This window comes from Pleurodeles waltl, chromosome 1_2, assembly GCF_031143425.1.
Source record: "Pleurodeles waltl isolate 20211129_DDA chromosome 1_2, aPleWal1.hap1.20221129, whole genome shotgun sequence".
Classification (NCBI taxonomy): domain Eukaryota; kingdom Metazoa; phylum Chordata; class Amphibia; order Caudata; family Salamandridae; genus Pleurodeles; species Pleurodeles waltl.
Window position 1 is genome coordinate 986,095,794 of NC_090437.1, and position 19,657 is coordinate 986,115,450.

General features: G+C 42.6%; 2 protein-coding genes across 2 annotated transcripts in view; both read left to right on the top strand.

Annotated features, from left to right (window-relative positions):
* Nucleotides 1–4,810, top strand: part of LOC138246875 (uncharacterized) — a 204,523-nt gene extending 199,713 nt beyond the window's left edge. The window contains exon 15 of the mRNA XM_069201626.1: nt 4,630–4,810. Coding sequence (XP_069057727.1) covers nt 4,630–4,720 — 91 coding nt within the window. The 3' untranslated portion in view covers nt 4,721–4,810. The remainder of the gene's footprint in view (nt 1–4,629) is intronic.
* An 11,191-nt stretch (nt 4,811–16,001) lies between these two features.
* The window catches only part of CNGA1 (cyclic nucleotide gated channel subunit alpha 1), a 264,651-nt gene continuing 260,995 nt past the window's right edge, over nt 16,002–19,657 (top strand). Inside the window, exon 1 of the mRNA XM_069201631.1 lies at nt 16,002–16,271. Within this exon, the coding sequence (XP_069057732.1) occupies nt 16,262–16,271 (10 nt within the window). The 5' untranslated portion in view covers nt 16,002–16,261. The remainder of the gene's footprint in view (nt 16,272–19,657) is intronic.

A 19,657-nucleotide genomic window follows, 5' to 3' on the forward strand; every position in this document is an offset into this window, starting at 1 on the left:
TTTTGCCTTTGCTGATGCTATGTTTACAATTGAAAGTGTGCTGAGGCCTGCTAACCAGGCCCCAGCACCAGTGTTCTTTCCCTAACCTGTACTTTTGTATCCACAATTGGCAGACCCTGGCATCCAGATAAGTCCCTTGTAACTGGTACTTCTAGTACCAAGGGCCCTGATGCCAAGGAAGGTCTCTAAGGGCTGCAGCATGTCTTATGCCACCCTGGAGACCTCTCACTCAGCACAGACACACTGCTTACCAGCTTGTGTGTGCTAGTGAGGACAAAACGAGTAAGTCGACATGGCACTCCCCTCAGGGTGCCATGCCAGCCTCTCACTGCCTATGCAGTATAGGTAAGACACCCCTCTAGCAGGCCTTACAGCCCTAAGGCAGGGTGCACTATACCATAGGTGAGGGTACCAGTGCATGAGCATGGTACCCCTACAGTGTCTAAACAAAACCTTAGACATTGTAAGTGCAGGGTAGCCATAAGAGTATATGGTCTGGGAGTCTGTCAAACACGAACTCCACAGCACCATAATGGCTACACTGAAAACTGGGAAGTTTGGTATCAAACTTCTCAGCACAATAAATGCACACTGATGCCAGTGTACATTTTATTGTAAAATACACCCCAGAGGGCACCTTAGAGGTGCCCCCTGAAACTTAACCGACTATCTGTGTAGACTGACTAGTTTTAGCAGCCTGCCACAAACCGAGACATGTTGCTGGCCCCATGGGGAGAGTGCCTTTGTCACTCTGAGGCCAGTAACAAAGCCTGCACTGGGTGGAGATGCTAACACCTCTCCCAGGCAGGAATTGTCACACCTGGCGGTGAGCCTCAAAGGCTCACCTCCTTTGTGCCAACCCAGCAGGACACTCCAGCTAGTGGAGTTGCCCGCCCCCTCCGGCCCGGCCCCCACTTTTGGCGGCAAGGCCGGAGAAAATAATGAGAATAACAAGGAGGAGTCACTGGCCAGTCAGGACAGCCCCTAAGGTGTCCTGAGCTGAGGTGACTCTAACTTTTAGAAATCCTCCATCTTGCAGATGGAGGATTCCCCCAATAGGGTTAGGATTGTGACCCCCTCCCCTTGGGAGGAGGCACAAAGAGGGTGTACCCACCCTCAGGGCTAGTAGCCATTGGCTACTAACCCCCCAGACCTAAACACGCCCTTAAATTGAGTATTTAAGGGCTACCCTGAACCCTAGAAAATTAGATTCCTGCAACAAGAAGAAGGACTGCCCAGCTGAAAACCCCTGCAGCGGAAGACCAGAAGACGACAACTGCCTTGGCTCCAGAAACTCACCGGCCTGTCTCCTGCCTTCCAAAGATCCTGCTCCAGCGACGCCTTCCGAAGGGACCAGCGACCTCGACATCCTCTGAGGACTGCCCCTGCTTCGAAAAGACGAGAAACTCCCGAGGACAGCGGACCTGCTCCAAGAAAAGCTGCAACTTTGTTTCCAGCAGCTTTAAAGAACCCTGCAAGCTCCCCGCAAGAAGCGTGAGACTTGCAACACTGCACCCGGCGACCCCGACTCGGCTGGTGGAGATCCGACACCTCAGGAGGGACCCCAGGACTACTCTGATACTGTGAGTACCAAAACCTGTCCCCCCTGAGCCCCCACAGCGCCGCCTGCAGAGGGAATCCCGAGGCTTCCCCTGACCGCGACTCTCTGAAACCTAAGTCCCGACACCTGGGAGAGACCCTGCACCCGCAGCCCCCAGGACCTGAAGGACCGGACTTTCACTGGAGGAGTGACCCCCAGGAGTCCCTCTCCCTTGCCCAAGTGGAGGTTTCCCCGAGGAACCCCCCCCTTGCCTGCCTGCAGCGCTGAAGAGATCCCGAGATCTCTCATAGACTAACATTGCGAACCCGACGCTTGGTTCTACACTGCACCCGGCCGCCCCCGTGCCGCTGAGGGTGAAATTTCTGTGTGGACTTGTGTCCCCCCCGGTGCCCTACAAAACCCCCCTGGTCTGCCCTCCGAAGACGCGGGTACTTACCTGCAAGCAGACCGGAACCGGGGCACCCCCTTCTATCCATTCTAGCCTATGTGTTTTGGGCACCACTTTGAACTCTGCACCTGACCGGCCCTGAGCTGCTGGTGTGGTGACTTTGGGGTTGCTCTGAACCCCCAACGGTGGGCTACCTTGGACCAAGAACTGAACCCTGTAAGTGTCTTACTTACCTGGTAAAACTAACAAATACTTACCTCCCCTAGGAACTGTGAAAATTGCACTAAGTGTCCACTTTTAAAACAGCTATTTGTCAATAACTTGAAAAGTATACATGCAATTTTGATGACTTGAAGTTCCTAAAGTACTTACCTACAATACCTTTCGAATGAGCTATTACATGTAGAATTTGAACCTGTGGTTCTTAAAATAAACTAAGAAAAGATATTTTTCTATATAAAAACCTATTGGCTGGATTTGTCTCTGAGTGTGTGTACCTCATTTATTGTCTATGTGTATGTACAACAAATGCTTAACACTACTCCTTAGATAAGCCTACTGCTCGACCACACTACCACAAAATAGAGCATTAGTATTATCTCTTTTTACCACTATTTTACCTCTAAGGGGAACCCTTGGACTCTGTGCATGCTATTCCTTACTTTGAAATAGCACATACAGAGCCAACTTCCTACAGTAACCAACCTAATTTTTTCTATTGTAAATGCGGGTTCACAAACAAATTAGATTTAGGGCAAGGGCAAATGGAATTGGGCTGAAACCTGTCAATTTAGAGATGCTAATGGCTCATGGAGACCATTAAAAGATACTTGTACATTTTACCCACCATTAAATAAAAGGCACATGAAATAATGACATTAAAATATAGTCTGCACAGTTCACTTTCTGTTGTTAATACCACAAACGTGACCTTGTGTCCACATTACCTTTTTTTTCCATTCACCTATTTCAGTGAAAAACACAACACTAAGCCTTAATTACAAGCGTTGCGGTCCTGGGACCACAGTTGTGGCTTTGTGACTGCCACATTATGAGATTGGCGGGCAGCCCCGCCAACTTACCGACGTCTCCGCCGGGATCAGGGATACCGACGGGCTGACAGCGGTGCAGGTTAGAATCAGCCAGGGCGGCGCTGAACTCAGCGACACCCTGCTAATTACAACCTGGTTCTCCTCCAGCCTTTTCAGGGCGGTTTCACTGCCATGAAAAAGCTGTCAGAGAAAAGGTGCAGGGGGCCACAGTGGTGCCCCTGCCCAGCACCCTCATAATGCACTTTGTCTGCTGTGCATTATGAGGTGCTGATGCCCCCCCTGCGGGTGGCAGCATTGCCGCCGGCTCGAGTACGAACTGGCGATAATGCTGCCACCACTTCCTGCTGGGCTGACCAGCAGAAACCTTGGTTTTTGATGGTCAGCCCAGCGGGAAAGTCTTAATGGGGCCGGCGGGGAGGTATCCAGCATGGTGGCAACCACCCCATTCGGAGTTTGGAGAGCGGGTGGTCCCGTCTGCCAAACTCATCATCGGGACCTTACTGGGTTATTAGTGAAGAGGTTTTGCTGCCCTTTCTGCAATATAGAATTCATTCACCAAAAGTGTACCTAGGACCATTTACTGATTGCATATATCAAGGAATACTCCTTTGGTCAGGCATAGGCTCTTTTTATGGAACATGCCCCAAAACATCACCCAAGTGAGGTGGAGAATGTAGATCCGGGGGGGGGGATGATAAATAATGTGTGCTTCTTCTCCGGGCTCCTTCTGAATGTCTTAGCCCAGCCTAATCTTCAGACTAGACCCTGGGCTCTATAGCACAGAGAAAGACTGCTTGAACAAGGTATAAACACCTACATTTGTCCTTGACGGGGCAACTGGGTACCAGCACGACAGCTGGTAACCTCTTTTCAGGGTGAACATGTGGCATGCAAAGGGAGAACTTACAGATATCTGGGGCACTGCTGCAGTTGCAACCAGTCAAGCAAGACAATTGTATCTTATGTTGGGCACAAGCGCAACCCCTTAGTGCCCATCCGCCACAACAATGAGATGCACGCCCTGATTATTATGTGCATTTGATCTCACAGATAATAGTAAACTTATAGAGTATCTAATCATTTTGCTGTCAAGGCATTTTTGAAAGCCTAATCTAAATGTGTCAAAATCTTGAGTGACATTGCCAGTGTTGCTGCTATGATTTTAACTATAAGTCACTAAAATATTTATTAAACTACGACTAACATAACTTGTGACGATAACTATCAGATGTGGTTTGAAATACCACCTCCTTCTGTGGGCACTGCGGGTGGGTGATGTGGAGAATTATGCTTAAATTTTACGGTAATTTCTGGGTTGGAAATATTGTCATTCAGTTTTAATTCTTCTCAGAATCACTGTTTTATATTTTTGGTGTTTTTATGTGTGCACCTGAGAGAGAGTGAGAGAGAAAGAGAGAGAGAGTGATAGAAACATTCTGTTGTTTTTATATGTGTGTTTCTGTGCACGTCTGTGTGTGTCTGTGCATGGCTTGTGACTGTAAAACACTTCTCAAATGAACTCTCGTCCCAAATATAGCAGCCCAGTGGGCGTCTTCGGTGTGGTATCAATGTAAAAAGCTGTGCCGGCATGCCAATGGTAATCTGTTGCCTTTGTCTTGTTTTTCTAGTGCACTGCTGCTTCACCGACACCAAATGTACAGGATCTCAGAAAAATACTACAAGTTATCTGAGATGTTCTTTGAGAAGGTTCACCAATAACCCAATGTATTTAAATACATTTCTTGTACATACAACTATAATGTACATAATTGAAAAAATAAAATAAACTGGCAAGTTTTAGTTTCTTTATGCCCAGGTCTATTTTGTGAAATACAGTGAAAGCTGTTTTAACATGTTTCAAATGATTTATTATATTTTTCAGCTGCTTGGGATGTGGGGGAAAATTGTTTATTTTTGCTGGTGGTAACAACTTGTTCCTCAAATACACAATTTCACATTCAGCACATAAGGGAATAAAGAGGAAGAACACTGCATAAGACAATACAAGTGTGCAAAACATGTATGTAGAAAAATCCATGTATTTGCATTGCCTCAGATGTTTTGTATTTTAAGGATCTGACTTGCAGTTGATTTTGTCATATAGTGCAGAGAGGTCGTGGTATCAGTTTGGCTATTTCAGCTGGCATAGTTCAACTTTCTTAAGTTTCCACAAGTGTGCATAAAACATGCAGGTGGTGTTGTAATCAAGTATCCCATGTGGGCTGTAGCAAGACTTTCATCACCCATAAGTGGAAACAAAAACGTAGCTTAGGGGCTGACAAAATCCCATGGTAAGTCAGTCCTCACAATGCCCTGCTACAGAGAGGTTCAACCGCATAACGTTCATACTGATCCTGACCCACCTGCATGTCTGCAGAGGTACATTAGTTGAATTCCATACTATAAATTTACATGTTAAAGTATACACAAAAGAGATGGATGGAATGCTTGAATTAATCCCAGCCACTGGTAATTACTTCGACACATCCCAGTCCATTGATATTTTGTACTCCCTGCCTCCTCAGTTTGGGCCCAGTCATATGCAAATTAGTGTTAAACCTGCTCCAATGGAAACAGTCAGTCCGAACTGCCAGGCCAGGTTCTTCCTGAACCGGAACACAAGCAACCCAGAACAGGTTTCACCCTTGTCAGGGCTCATCATCCAGGTATAGCTTAGTTCCAGTGACACAGTGTGCACGGGACCCATGTCTGTGAATACTCGAACCACTTGGACAAAAAAGTGATGGTTGGCATGCTTGAACTATTCTCAGCCTCTGGTAATTAATCGGGCTGCATTGCAGTCCATTGCTATTTTGCATGGCCATTTTGACAAAGGGCTTGGATTTTCACTATATTTCTCACATTGATGAAAATGGGCTCTGGATTGTGATTAATGTTTTATACAGCAAGGGAATTTAAGCAGTCAATATTGGGTCCAATCTATGAAGCACTGTTCTCACCACTTTCATATTGCAGTGATGTTGGAATCTGGAAAGTTTTGAAAAATATAGAAAATGAAGACTGGTGAAGGGGAATCTCTGGTCTGTCTGAGAAAGGACTGTGGATTGTAATTCTTTTTTCCTTGAATCACCCACTCTAACACCTACTCTCAGGGTGAGGGCAACTAGTCTTGTATTCACCCCACGAAGCAAAACGGGACGAAGGGTTTACCTACTGCTCTGTACCTACTTTTCTTTTTGAAAGCATGGAAAGAAAAATATTTTCAAAAAACAGAGTCTGCAACAATGTCCTTATAAAAATCAGCAATAACATTTGGAACTTTGCATTTGTCTGCCTTCGCACTACCATGGAGTGACACAAGGCCATGACTTTAGCACTTAGGCACTGAGAACCTTTTTGATTACAATGGAGTTAAGAGTACCTGAATATGCAACTTTAAACTGCCTCACGTGGTAATGTGCAAATAATCCCTCACTGGAATGTGTGGCATGTGAGAATCACACATTTCCGATGAGGAATCTCACCCAATGTATATTAATAATTAGGGAACCATAGCAGGATTTAAATTCCTTAATGAATGTATTGGACCTTAAAATAGTTAGGGGCTTATTGTAAGTTTGGCAACGTGAAGGCCAAACCCCTTCTGTGACAGTGTTAGCCAGGCTGATGAATTTAATGATGACCATTACTGGCGTGTATTCTACCCCTGTGCCCGCAAATGCCCTCTGCATGCTTCTAAGGTGAAAAAACATGGATGCAAGCCTGCCATGTCACAGGACAGATCAGTTGTCACTTAAGTGTGTCTTGGATCCAAATCTCCGCTTGGCCCTCTCTACAGGGTCACTGCCAAACTTTTTGCCTTCACCCCTGCTCTTTTCTGAAACGGTTTTTGTTGGCTTTTAGCACTCTGTGCACTTTAACACTGCTAACCAATGTTACAGTGCTCGTGTTCTCCCCCTAAAACATGGTAAATTGGCTTACACTTGATTAGTACATTTAATGTACTCGTAAGTCCCTCGTATATGGTACCACAGGTACCCAGAGCCTGTAAATTAAATGGTACTAGTGGGTAGCATTACTTATTTTGACACCTACTAAAAGTAGCCTTTTAAAACATGCCTCAGGCCTGCCATTGCAGCCTACAGTGCAGTTTTACACTTCTAATTTGACCAAGTAAAATGAACGTTCCTTTTTAATGCATAGAACCCACCACTAAAGTAGGCCCTAAATAGCCCATATGGTAGGGTGCATTGCACTTTAAAAAAGTAAGGCATGCGTTTTTAAGTTTTACATGTTGTTTTAGTGAAAAACACCTACATTTGTTTTTCACTACTGTGAGGCTTAGGATAACATTGGTTTACATTATTACATTTAATAAGTGCTAACCTTTTATGGGGAGCAGGTAGATATGTCATGTTTGAACTCAAATGAATTGTAATTTAAAATCTTCTTTAATGGTAGAGTTGGATTTTACATTATAATTTTTTAAATGGCACTTTAAGAAGGTTGGCATTTTGCTGCCCTAAACTTTCTGAGGCATTCTAGGAGTGACTGGCTTCCTGGACCTGTTAAATGCTCTCCCAACTGGAATTGATATTTGGCCCCGACAGTGAGCAATACGACCTGGGTGTAGGTGAGAGAGGGCCATCCTGCCAGGATGGAAAGGGTAGCGCTGTTCTCTGCTCCATTTACATATCAAACAGATGCCTTCAGCACAATCACAAAGGAACTTCTTTCACTCTGTACCTCTTAGAGCCTGGGCAGAGGAAGAAAGGGGAAGGAAGGAATTTTCCAGAATCAGATGGGGGGATGCACTGCAAGTTGCCATCATTTCAAAGGGCGGCACCAGGAGTAAATATTGGACCTCCAGAGCTACTCATCAGTACACTTGTAGACTTGTGGACATTATAGAAGATGGACTGCCTTGTTACCCAGAGGACTGCCCTGCTGCTTGAACTGCCTTGTTACCCAGAGGTTTGCCCTGCTACTTTAGGCCTGCCTTGTTCTTCAGAGGCCTGCCCTGCTGCTACCAGAGGCCTGCCCTGCTGCCTGAGGACTGCCTTGATCCACTGAGGAATGCCCTACTGCTTGAGGCCTGTCCTGTTCTTCAGAGGACTGTCTTCCTGCTTGGACTTGCAACTCGACCTGCATGGACTTTCAACTGTACCTTCCTGAGCCCTGCTGGCCTCTGCTGGAGTGATTTTCTAATCCAAAAGAGGTGCCTTCCCAGATCCTTGACTCTTGACTGGCATCAGTTGACCTGCTCCTGTGAAAGTTTTGATCTCTGTGTACTGCACTAAGAGAAGGTAACTTTTTCAGTGGGACAAACTTGGCCCCCATATCTGGCCTGCACTCCATCACGGTCAACCTGAATTTGCGACTTTGTCCCAGTCTACCGCAACCAGTTACCCACAATTTGACCTTTCTGCTTCTTGGCACTAGTTGTACTTAAACCTTTAAAATTGCACATCTCCGGTTCTACTGGGTGGATGTCTGTTATTTTAGTCTCATTTTATTTATTTTATTTATTTCACTCCCTGTTTCTAAATTGGTGTGTAATATCTCTTGTGTTGTGTTTTCACTTTATTACATTATGTATGCTGCACAAATACTGAACACAGTGCCTCTAAGTTAAGTCTAGCTGCCTTTGTGCTAAGCTATGAGTGGGTTGAGCGCAAGTTAATTCACTGACTTTGTGGTTTAATCTGACAAGGATTGTGGTTGTTGCTTGAGAAGGGTTTTTACCCCACTCAATCAAACACCCAAATTCCTACACAAGACTTACATTATAAATATATTTGATGTGCTGGGAGTTTTCTCCCATTGAATGATAGACATTTGTACATTTTTCTGTCCATGACTTCTACAGTTTTAATATTGATCCCATAAATCAGGGACACTGTTGGAAAATGACTTTAGATGGGGGGACCTTATTTATGGGGCTCATCAAATACCTTTTTCAATGGCGACAGGAGAACCAAAATTCTGCTCCTAAAGGTAGAGCTGGTGGTGGTTCTCCGACTTAGAATATACTTATAAAATGTAATTAGGTAAGATAGGCCTTGCTATAGTGAAAAAAAACTATTGTGGCCTTGCACCCACCTAAAACTCTAACAGAAATGAGAGCCTTCCTAGGCCTCACAGGCTACTACAGACGATGTGTTATGGGTTATGCCACCATTGTTACCTCCTTAACTGAGCTGACTTCTAAGAATGAGCCCAGATTGGTGAGCTGGCCAGAGGCCTGTTAGAGAGCTTTTGATTCCCTCAAGGAAGCCCTGTGTGCATCACCTGTACTCAAGGCACCTGATTTCTCCAAACAATTTATTATGCAAATGGATACTTCACATCTTGGCATGGGGCAGTCTTAGTGCAGCTAAATGACAAGAGCTTAGACCAACCACTAGCCTTCATTATTAGGAGGTTTTATCCATGGGAACAGAGGTGGACTGACATTGAAAGAGAATCTTTTGCTGTGGTCTGGGCACTAAAGAAGTTGAGCTCACACCTGTTTGGAACTCACTTCCTGGCACAGGCTCTCTCAGATGGCTCATGAAGATGTGTGCTGCAAAAAAACAAACTGTTGAGGTGGGCATCTCTCTTCTGGGAAATTGACTTTACGGTGGAACACCATCTGGGCACAGACCACAACAATGCTGATGGTCTCTCCATGTTTGTTCCTCCTTCATGAATAGAACTCTCAAGGGGGTAGGTAGCTCTCCTCACTTTCATCTGGGGGGCACATGTTAGACCTGACAGCCTTAGAGTTGTCTCCCCCTCAACTTTTTTCTGACCTCGTTTTTGCTGGCTTCAGGACTGCTAACCAGTGATAAAGTGCTTATGCTGCCTGCCCCAAAACATGTTAACATTGATTTAACCCTAATTGGCAAATTAAAATTTACTTATAAGTTCCAATTAAAGTGCACTACTTGTGTCCAGGACCTGTAAGTTAAATGTTACTACTGGTGAGCCGCACTGTTCGTGCCACCCACATAAGTAGCCCCCTAAGTATGCTCGCTTTCCCACCAGATCTCTTACAAATTCCCACCTCACCCACCCCTCCATGACTCTGATGCTAAGGTCTCTATCATTTTACATGCAATATGTCTTTCTGCTCCCTGCCTGTTGCTAAATGATTGGTGAGTGGAGGAACACATAGGCCCCAAATCCATGCATTTAAAATAAAGTTCCAATCAATGTTGATGGTGCTTCCTCACATCTTTTTCTGTCTGTGCCGTCCTCTATTTGTCTCTTTAATCACTTCCGATCACACAATTGTGCAATTTCACATCTACCTTATTGTGTTATGTGAATCACTTTATTGTAAAAATTAGAACTTACATTGAGAGGCTCCAACAACGTGCACCACAATACGGTAAAGCCACCTGTTAGACGGAGTCTTCAACAAAGTGCCAAACCATCCAGTGCTGCTTCTGATGCAACATGCTCAAGATCATCCAATAGCGTTATAGAATCCAGGAAGTCTCACAACATGGGTGAGTCCCTCAGCTGGCAGCAGAGGCAGGGGATCTCCGTCCTTCAGATTGATGACACTGCAAGAGGCGGGGTTAGTGGCCCAATACGGTTACACCGCACAACATGCCGGAACAGGAAGACTCCACCCATTTTCAGCCGCATCTGCTATTCTTGGACAAACACAAAGACATCATGGATGGCACTGCTGCAGAAGTCTGCGTGCACAAGATTAACAGGCAGGGGAACACATCTTACGGGTGACAAGGACATGACAGGTTACGCCAATGCCATCCAAGAACACTTCCAAAAAGAGAATTCCCGCCACACAGTTTGACACAATCCTGAAGCAGCAAACGTTGTGGAACTCAGATAGACAGCTGAACCATCTTCACTGTGACAAGACCATGCCACCATACACCACTATGAGTTGAAGACAAACAAGAGGAAAACAGTGAGGGCAACTTGGCAATACCTCAAAGGCTCAAAAGTAAGATCACTGCCAGGGGTGGAGACACCCCGCTGCCCCTGCATTGCATATCTTATCCTTGACGCCATAATATTGAAAAGAGGAGATAACAAAGGCATTAGTAAGTAGAATTTAATGCAAATAAACAGAGGATCTCCAGCTAACTTTACACGCTCTTGAATCCTTCACCTTCTTGTTTTCCCTCACACCAACTTTCTAACATGAGCTCCTCTCCACCATTCTAACAGAAAGTTCCAATAAGAAAGAGGAAAGGTGGGATGAATAAAGGTGAGCAGGTTAAAAAGCATAACAAGCAACAACAGGGATAAGAGACACAATGAAATATGGAAATTAGAACAATCGAATAAGAAATATCGTGGTACACAAATATTGTGATGCACAAATGTCGCTGTCAAGTATATTAGATTTTGGGTAAGTAATATTTTTATAATAATGTTGATGTTTTTAATATTTTTTTCAATAATATAGTTGTCAAAATATAGCTTTTGATTATTAGAATGTATTTTACTTGATATATTAATTTTATGTGTTACTATTGTTTATATAAAGGTTATCGTTTTAACATATATTGTATTTTTTAGTGATTTGGAATTTTTTACTTATTTTTATAATAATTTATAGTGTTGTAGCGGGTTGTTGGGTTTATGGGTGGACAGGGCATGAAAATATCAATTATTTAATACATTTCATTTAATTATGTCATTGATATTTAATATGTAATTTTTGTAATATTGATAAATAAGAAATCAATATATTTTCTTGTATTTCAAGAACATCTAATAAAACCAATTACTGCACAGCAGATGTTTTCGTGGTGTGTACTACATATCCTTAGAATGAATTTAACAGCAAAAAAACATGTTTATTTAGGCCATAGTCTTTTTAAACATTAATAAAACACCTAATCACATAAAAATCCACTGTGCACAATTAAATACTAGATCTTAAATATAATAAAACATGTCCTAAATATATAAATACACCCTATTATAGAAGGTAATTGTTCTTCCTCAACCTAATAATTAACCCACATTATTATCTCTCAACATTGTGTCCACGGTGATTAGGATTAGAAAGTGACCCAGTGCACGTCATATCTAAAAATCGCATGCCCATTACATTTTTTGAATTATTATTTATTTTACTTATATTTTAGTTGTGGGCTGCTAGATTTGTTGGGGTCCAGGATGAGAAGTTAAGTAATAATTGATTATGAATGCCATAATAATTACGTAAAATATGAAATACTGAATTATTCTACTAAAATTATAGTTGCAGGAAGCTAGATTTGTAGTTGTATAGGGTGAGAAGTGAGATAATTAATAAATACATTATTATTATTTGTGAATTAATTATTTATTTGAACTTTAACTATTTAAAATCTGGAATATTTGATTATTTTAATTATATTTTAGTGGAGGCCTGATAGGTTTGTAGAGGTTTAGGCTGGGTAGTTAATTAAGTAATAATGAAATAACGATTAATTGTTAAATAATTAAATAATTGTTTTTAAATATGTAAATAATAGAATACGTATCTTTTAGGTTACAATTTTAGTGCAAGCTGCTAGGGTTGCATGGGTATAAGGCGGGAAGTTAATTAATAATTGAATAATAAATATTTCTTAATTGATAATTATTTTAATAAATAGTAATTATGCAAACTGATTCATGTTTTCTTTCATTTTTTATTTTATATATATATATATATATATATATATATATATACATATATATATATATATATATATATTAACTGAAAAAATGTTACAGGTACATTTTAGTTAGGAATAGAATTTAAAAAACCTTAGAAATTCACTTTACAAAACCTAATGTTACAGGGACGTTACAGTTAGGTTCTGAATTTACTAACCATAGAAATTCAGCAGTTACAGTTAGAGTTATTTCAAGTAGGGATCTGGATGAGGAATAGCTGCCTTAAGCTGAACTCCGACAAGACCGAGGTCCTCATCCTGAGACCTTCCTCCTCAGTCTGGGACAACTTCAGGTGTCCCTCAACACTCGGCAGGCCCCCCACCCCCACAGACCACGCACAAAACTTCAGCGTCATCCTCAACTAAATGCTCACCTGCTTCCACACCCTCCGATGCCTACAGAATATTTTCTGATGGATACCAACCTACTGCCGAAAAACCGTGACACACGCCCTAATCACGAGCAGACTTGACTACGGCAACACCCTCTATGTCGGAACCTCCAAGAAGAACCTGAGCAAGCTACAACAAATTCAGAACGCCGCCGCCAGACTCATCTTAAAAATCCAAGAACACATCACAGAACACCTGAAAGACCTGCACTGGCTCACCGTCGAGAAGAGCATCAACTTCAAACTCTTCGTACACACCTACAGAGCCCTCCGCAACATCAGACCCAGCTACCTCAACCACTGCATCACCTCGTACTCCCCCTCCAGACCTCTCTGCTCGTCCCAGCAGTCGCTCATCAACGTACCTCGCATAAAGAAGTCCTCAGCTGGAGGAAGATCTTTCACCTACCTGGCAGCAAAAGGTTGGAACACCTTACCTCTTCACCTCAGACAGTCACCATCTCTACCTCAGTTCAGGAAGGACCTCAAGACCCAGCTCTTCAACTGATCTCTGAGGACACACCCCTCAGTGCCTTGAGAACCTATGGGTGAGTAGTGCGCTCTAAAATATCTGATTGATTGAAGTAACAATAACTTGCAGCCTAAGGTAACTATAACTCGCGCCCCTGCCATGCACAGTTGTTTCTTCAATAATTTGACTTCGAATGTTTCATTGATATTTTTATTGATGTTATAAAAGCTGTCATGAGTTCTGTAATATCTGGGGCAATTAGCAATGCATGGTGAGGGTATGAGTTTCTATGATTTTGTGCGAGTAAATTCAGAACCTAACTATAACGTCTTTGTAACGTTTGTTTTTTTCAGTGAATTTCTATGTTTTCTTTAACATAAAGTAATTTTCATTACTATACATTAATCCAACCACTGCCATGCATGGCCAAAAGTCTTTGGCCATGCGCAGCGAGAGCCCCAGAGCCTGTCTCTCAGAGTGTGAGAATAGTTGTGTGTGGTGTGATAGTGGCTTCGTGTGAGGGGGGTGTGAGAGGGTCTATGTGGATGTGAGAGGGAGTGTGTAAGTGTCTGATTGCACTCCAATAGATGGAAGATGCTTTCTCCTCCACGAAGGGTTTCAGATATAGTTTAAATATGGAAACGCTGAGTAAGCACACTTGCTTTGCCTTCGCCAAACCTATGAGTAAGGATAATTTGTCCTTTCTAGAAGTGAAGCTTCAAATGGGGCCCCTGCTACATTTATATTTGTAAGTTCTTCCTATTGAGGTTTAATTTCTGTGAAATAAGCGGCATGGTCAGAACGAAAGCTCTCCTGCCTGTGAAAACACCATATTCATCACTGTGCTATATACGCATTCAAATAAGGTGGCTGTAAAAATCTATCACCTGCTTATTATCACCATGATCATATTTTAAAACACCTCTTCCACATGTAACACCAAATATCAACATATTGTTATAAAGTCAATATAATACATCCAGCTGAGTAGTCAAAGTCAATATAATACATCCAGCTGAGTAGTTCATTCAAACTGCAATGCAATCCAACCTTACATTGTTATGTCCGAACCCCAGTTAATACGTGTGTCAAAAACATGTGACAAAGAAATTATAGAATAAAAGAAAATAATAAAAATCCGTTACCCACACAGAAATGTGAGCAATCACTTTTTTATATAAAAACCCTAATCGAGGGATCCCAAAAAGGGAGCCATACGAAGGAAAGAACTGGTCAGTGTCTCTAACTTCCAAAATTATGCAATTGCTAAAGTGCATTACATAATCCTACCCACAATACGTTTTTTTGGTAAGAAACCAAATAGAAATAACCCTAATGGCAAGAGGATTGAAGCTACTCTCTATCAAAAAAATAATTTTCCTTGTGACATCTTGAGAGATGAGCTGTTGATCTGGCCTCAAGGGTTATACAGTGTATGAGGCAGGTTTCTTTTAGTGTTGTTCCTCCAGGCTGCTATACTGCCGAGAGGCATCAAATGTTAGAGGTACAGTAGAAGCATCCTACTGGACTTTGGGCTTTCTTGTCTCTGCAGTTCTTAGTACCTACTTGCAGCACTGTAAGTGGATGGTGTAGTGGGACCACTATATATGTTACTCCAGGAGATCCTTTGTGCCGTTGGTATCCTAGTTCTTCCAATGGTCACACACTTTCCTCAGCAGTGTGCTGGAATCAGTCCTGGACTTTATTCCCAATTAAATTCTGGAGGCTTACAGGAGGAAATACACAGCAACAAGGAACCAAAGCACCAAACAACAATACATGGATGAAAGGTCCATATGCAACAATGCAGCATGTTTCCATGTAAGTAACACATGGTGAGATGGCTTCTGTGTTGTTGCTACCTGTGATACCCCAAACGTGTGTAACACAAGCCAGAAGTTAATTCTCACCTTGTAGAGGTTAGTGGTCTAGATTCTGATTGGTGATTTTTCATCTGCTTGTCCTCCACTCACCCAGTTTCTCCTCTAATGGAAATAATTGATACCTGTCCGATTCCTTATAAGTCAAATGGCCCCAGTGTGTGCATTCACACCATAACTTCTGACTGTTCCTCACAACTCGGAATACAGACCCTTGTGCAAACAATCTTCCGACAAAATTTGTAACCAGTCCCTCAGCCTTTAATTTATAATTCTCTACGCTTCTATACACACTCAGATGTATCTGTGTAGGTGCTCAAATTTCCCTGTTCTACTGCAAACTGTGTGCGAAGTGCACTCTACACAGTAAAGTTTTTTACATGCCTCCTAGTGTTTTTCTAGTGTAACAAAGCGATCTCTTCCTGTGATAACACATCAATGATACCTGCATAGTGACCTCCGAAGGAATTACTATTTGCCTAATTGCGATCAGAATGCGCACCTTCCAATAGCATTGCCCGACTTCATGCATATTCATTCCATGTAATAGGCTTCTGATCAGGTGCAGTATAATGACTTTTCTGTCTGTGTCATTTTCATCCGTCTGCAAATCCCGTGCTAAATCCGCTGCTGGGTCAGGAAAATCTGCCGTGAGCTGCCCGGAGGAAGCACTCCCTCTGGATGGAATATTGCGGCAAACAAAACATTAATGGGCCCAAGTTACTTACTGTCTGTCCAACCTGAGGAAAACCGTTACTGGCTGAAACTTGTGGATATGTCGAGATGTTCGACGTGGAGGAGTTTGTCCACCCTGGAAATGGTGCGCACTGACGTACAGGGTTGTGGGAGCATTTAGGAGAAGAGGGTTGCGTGACCACATGGAGAGAGGTAAGTGAAATGCCGTCATAAGCTGCCGTTTTCAAGACAGGTAAACTACTCTGTGAGTTTTTTAAATGAAAATTCATGAATTTGCACTCAGTACCTATGCATATGAGTGAGCGTGGATGTGTGTTTGCTGCGTGCTTGTGTATGTATGTTGGCATGAGTGTTTCTACATGCCTTCGTGTGCTTGTGCTTATGGGCGCATTCGACTTTTATGTGTCTTTGTCTACCGCTGCATGTCAGAGCACGTGCTGTACCTTTATGTTTCTGAGTGACTTTATTTATAAGCTTGTGTGTCCGGTGAAAGTATTTTCATAAATGTGTGAAGCTCCTTTTTAACAACAGTAACAGTTTATAATCAATAGTGCTGAATGTCTCTGAAAATAAATCCTATTCCCAAAAGCAATGACGACTGCAGGATGTAGTACAGCAGGAGTACACTTCTACGTAAATGTCGTTGTGAATTTAGTCTAAAACGCGCAACTCCCTATTCTTAAGGTGCAAAGAGGACACAGTCCTTTCTAGTTGTAATAAAAGTGTACCGGTATGCTCTCAAGTTTCCTGTATTATTCCGATTTTAGATGTTTTGGGGCTAATTTAGAAAAGCATGTCAGGGCATGTAAAGAGTACTACTGGAGTGCTACTTTATCTACTTTGTGAAAAGGTCCCAGAGGTGTGCAACAACATACTCTATTCATCCAAAGAGTCGCTTGCTTCGTTTATAGGTGTAAGGGTAGGCAACGTAGAATAGATAAAATAAGAAAAATACATAACATAAAATGTGTGTTTGAAAAATGGACATTCACACTTAGGTCTCCTTTCCTTTACACAATAGATATTTTTTGTTATGCAACTCAATAATACTCATTTCATTGACCTCAGAAGTATGAAAGGCTGAATGGATTCAATGGGATTCAAGCATGTAACCATGAGATCAAATATAGATTCCTGGAGTGGAGGCATTAGTTCAATGAGCCACCAGACCTACCATTCCTTGGCCTCCCTGCAAAAATATTGAGGTACCATGGCAAACACACGAGTAAGCACAATAAAGAAATAAAGTAACTCAAATAACAGGATGTTCTTGAGGTGTTCCACCACAGTTGCAGGTACATGGCTAGTATTTCATACAGTACATCGAGTCCGTTTTTCCCTTAGCATTATCCATGTTGGGAAGAGTGCAGTTCAAAAGGGCACCGGATACTCATGTTATGGACATTTCTCTCTACCTTTGCTGTAAGGATGTAAACACACATATTCTCTCCATTGGCAAGCTGGTCATAAGCCCCCAGAGAGAAGTGTATACTTTGCCTTTATCAACTAACAAGGGGAAGCAATTGAGACCCCCATGCAATGGCCCACCAGAAAGCACAATTTAGTTAGTCTCTTAAGTGATCTTGCAGGTTCTCTGAAGGATCAGCTTAACTTTTCTCATAAAAAGAAATCCATTAAAGATTGATGGAATGGGAAATATTTACACCGGATATTTATTTGAATTATATTCTAGAATGCATCAAACATAGAGGTAGAGCCTATTTATGAAATGAACCAAAACTCTGACATCGACAGAGCCTAGCACCTACATGGACCCTAGTGGAACGAGGATGTGTAGGGATACTGAATGGGAGGCAGGGGCAGGCTATGAATTCCTGCTCACTGTATTGACCAGTGGAGGACTATGGCGGTATTTCAGATAAGTAGCACTTCCATACTGCCCCACAATACTTTTCAAAAGAAAGCTGTTTTCGTTACAAGGAATGTGCTTGAGGTAGGAGATGTCCTCACACAAGAATAGGGGAAGATTTCATCTTCCACCTCAAACCACTGGTAATTTCTGTTTTCTCCACCACTTTTAGCTAGATCTTTAATAAAGACTACAGCAAGAAAGGCAGCTTGAATGCAGATGTCTATGAAGGAGTTGTGGTTTTATATAGCCCACATGCTTCCTGGTTGGGACGTCATCAGCTACTCCCAGTTCAGTTGTCAGAGCTCTTGCTGGGCTTTGACCATTGACTTTGCTTAAAGAAGGGATAATTGAAGTCAGCCTTTAAAGTTTGGCTTCATCATACCACAAATAGGCGTCCCTGGATGGGATAAGCAATCCAGTCAACCAGCAAAATGAAGTCTGCCTGAGAGTGTACGAAGATGCTGGATGCCCGAATATTCAAGCAATTTTATTTGCGCAGGCTGATAGACCAGTTAGTTCAGCCCTAACAGTCCATGTGATCCTGCTTGTCATCACCCTCATATGAAAGACAGGGTAGTTCAGGGTCATTCATCACCTGCCCACATGGAAGCAGGATTGTTAATTGACTTCCTGGAATACATTTATTGTTTGGTGGGCTTGGGCAAAGAGCTAGTTAAAAGGCATGAACCCTGTTACACTAGCGAACAAGAAAGAAATGGAGTCTGCTTTCTGGTTTCTCCTGGTGTACTTGGAAAGCCAACATTTCCTGGCAGTTTTTGCCGTGTTTGCTTGCCCATGAGCTGTGCCATATCCTGGACTTTCTTTGAAAATGTTAACTTCCTGGGAAGTCAGATTGACCATTGGCTTCCTGGGTGTCATCCTTTTACCTTGTTGATTTATCAGACACAAACCTTGCCAAATGCACGCCCTTCCTAGCAACAAGAAAGTTTCCATCAGTCTGAACAAGTCTGATCCTAGGAATTGGGCTTCCTTGGGATTGAGCTAGATTTGGTTATGTGTAAATTCTGCGGCCCTAAATAGAAGGCCTCTGGTTTGCTGTCCTAATGCTTCCTATAGGCAGAGCTTCTCCCACAGTCTCCAGCTCAGGAAGCATTTGATGCAGCTGTCTACAGGGGTGATGAGGCCCTTCAGAGGTTAGGATACCTCCTCTGCCGCTTTAACAGAGTGGTCAGTTGACATAGTGAAAAGTCTGGCTCTCCCTGTTGAGATTTTCATTTATTCGTCTGAGAGCATGAGTATAAAAAAATTTGAAGGACACATTAGAAAGGCCAGCTTTAGTCTCTCAATGAGGTTGGATGTGGACATGTTAGAAGCACAATCTTCTTAGCATCGCTGTCCACAATTGGCGGCACTGTACATTTGGTGACAAAGTGATGAGAAGAGAAATACATTCATGACAGTAGGTTAAATGATGAACAATCCATTGGCCTACTGTTATGCCTGATTACACCTGTGGGTTTGTAAATGTTGCATTCCAGATTTGCTTCCAGAACCCATCTTTACCCGTGTTTCAGTATTTGTTGGCACACTTTATTGTTTCCCAGGGATTGGGATTTTGTGGCAGTACCTGCACTGACACCACTGGTGTTCACAAAAAGAGACTAGCAATAAGGATCAGGGATCCATGTAATCTCAGGAGCCTAGAAGCAAAAATTGGCTATTACCAGATATATAAGCCATTCAC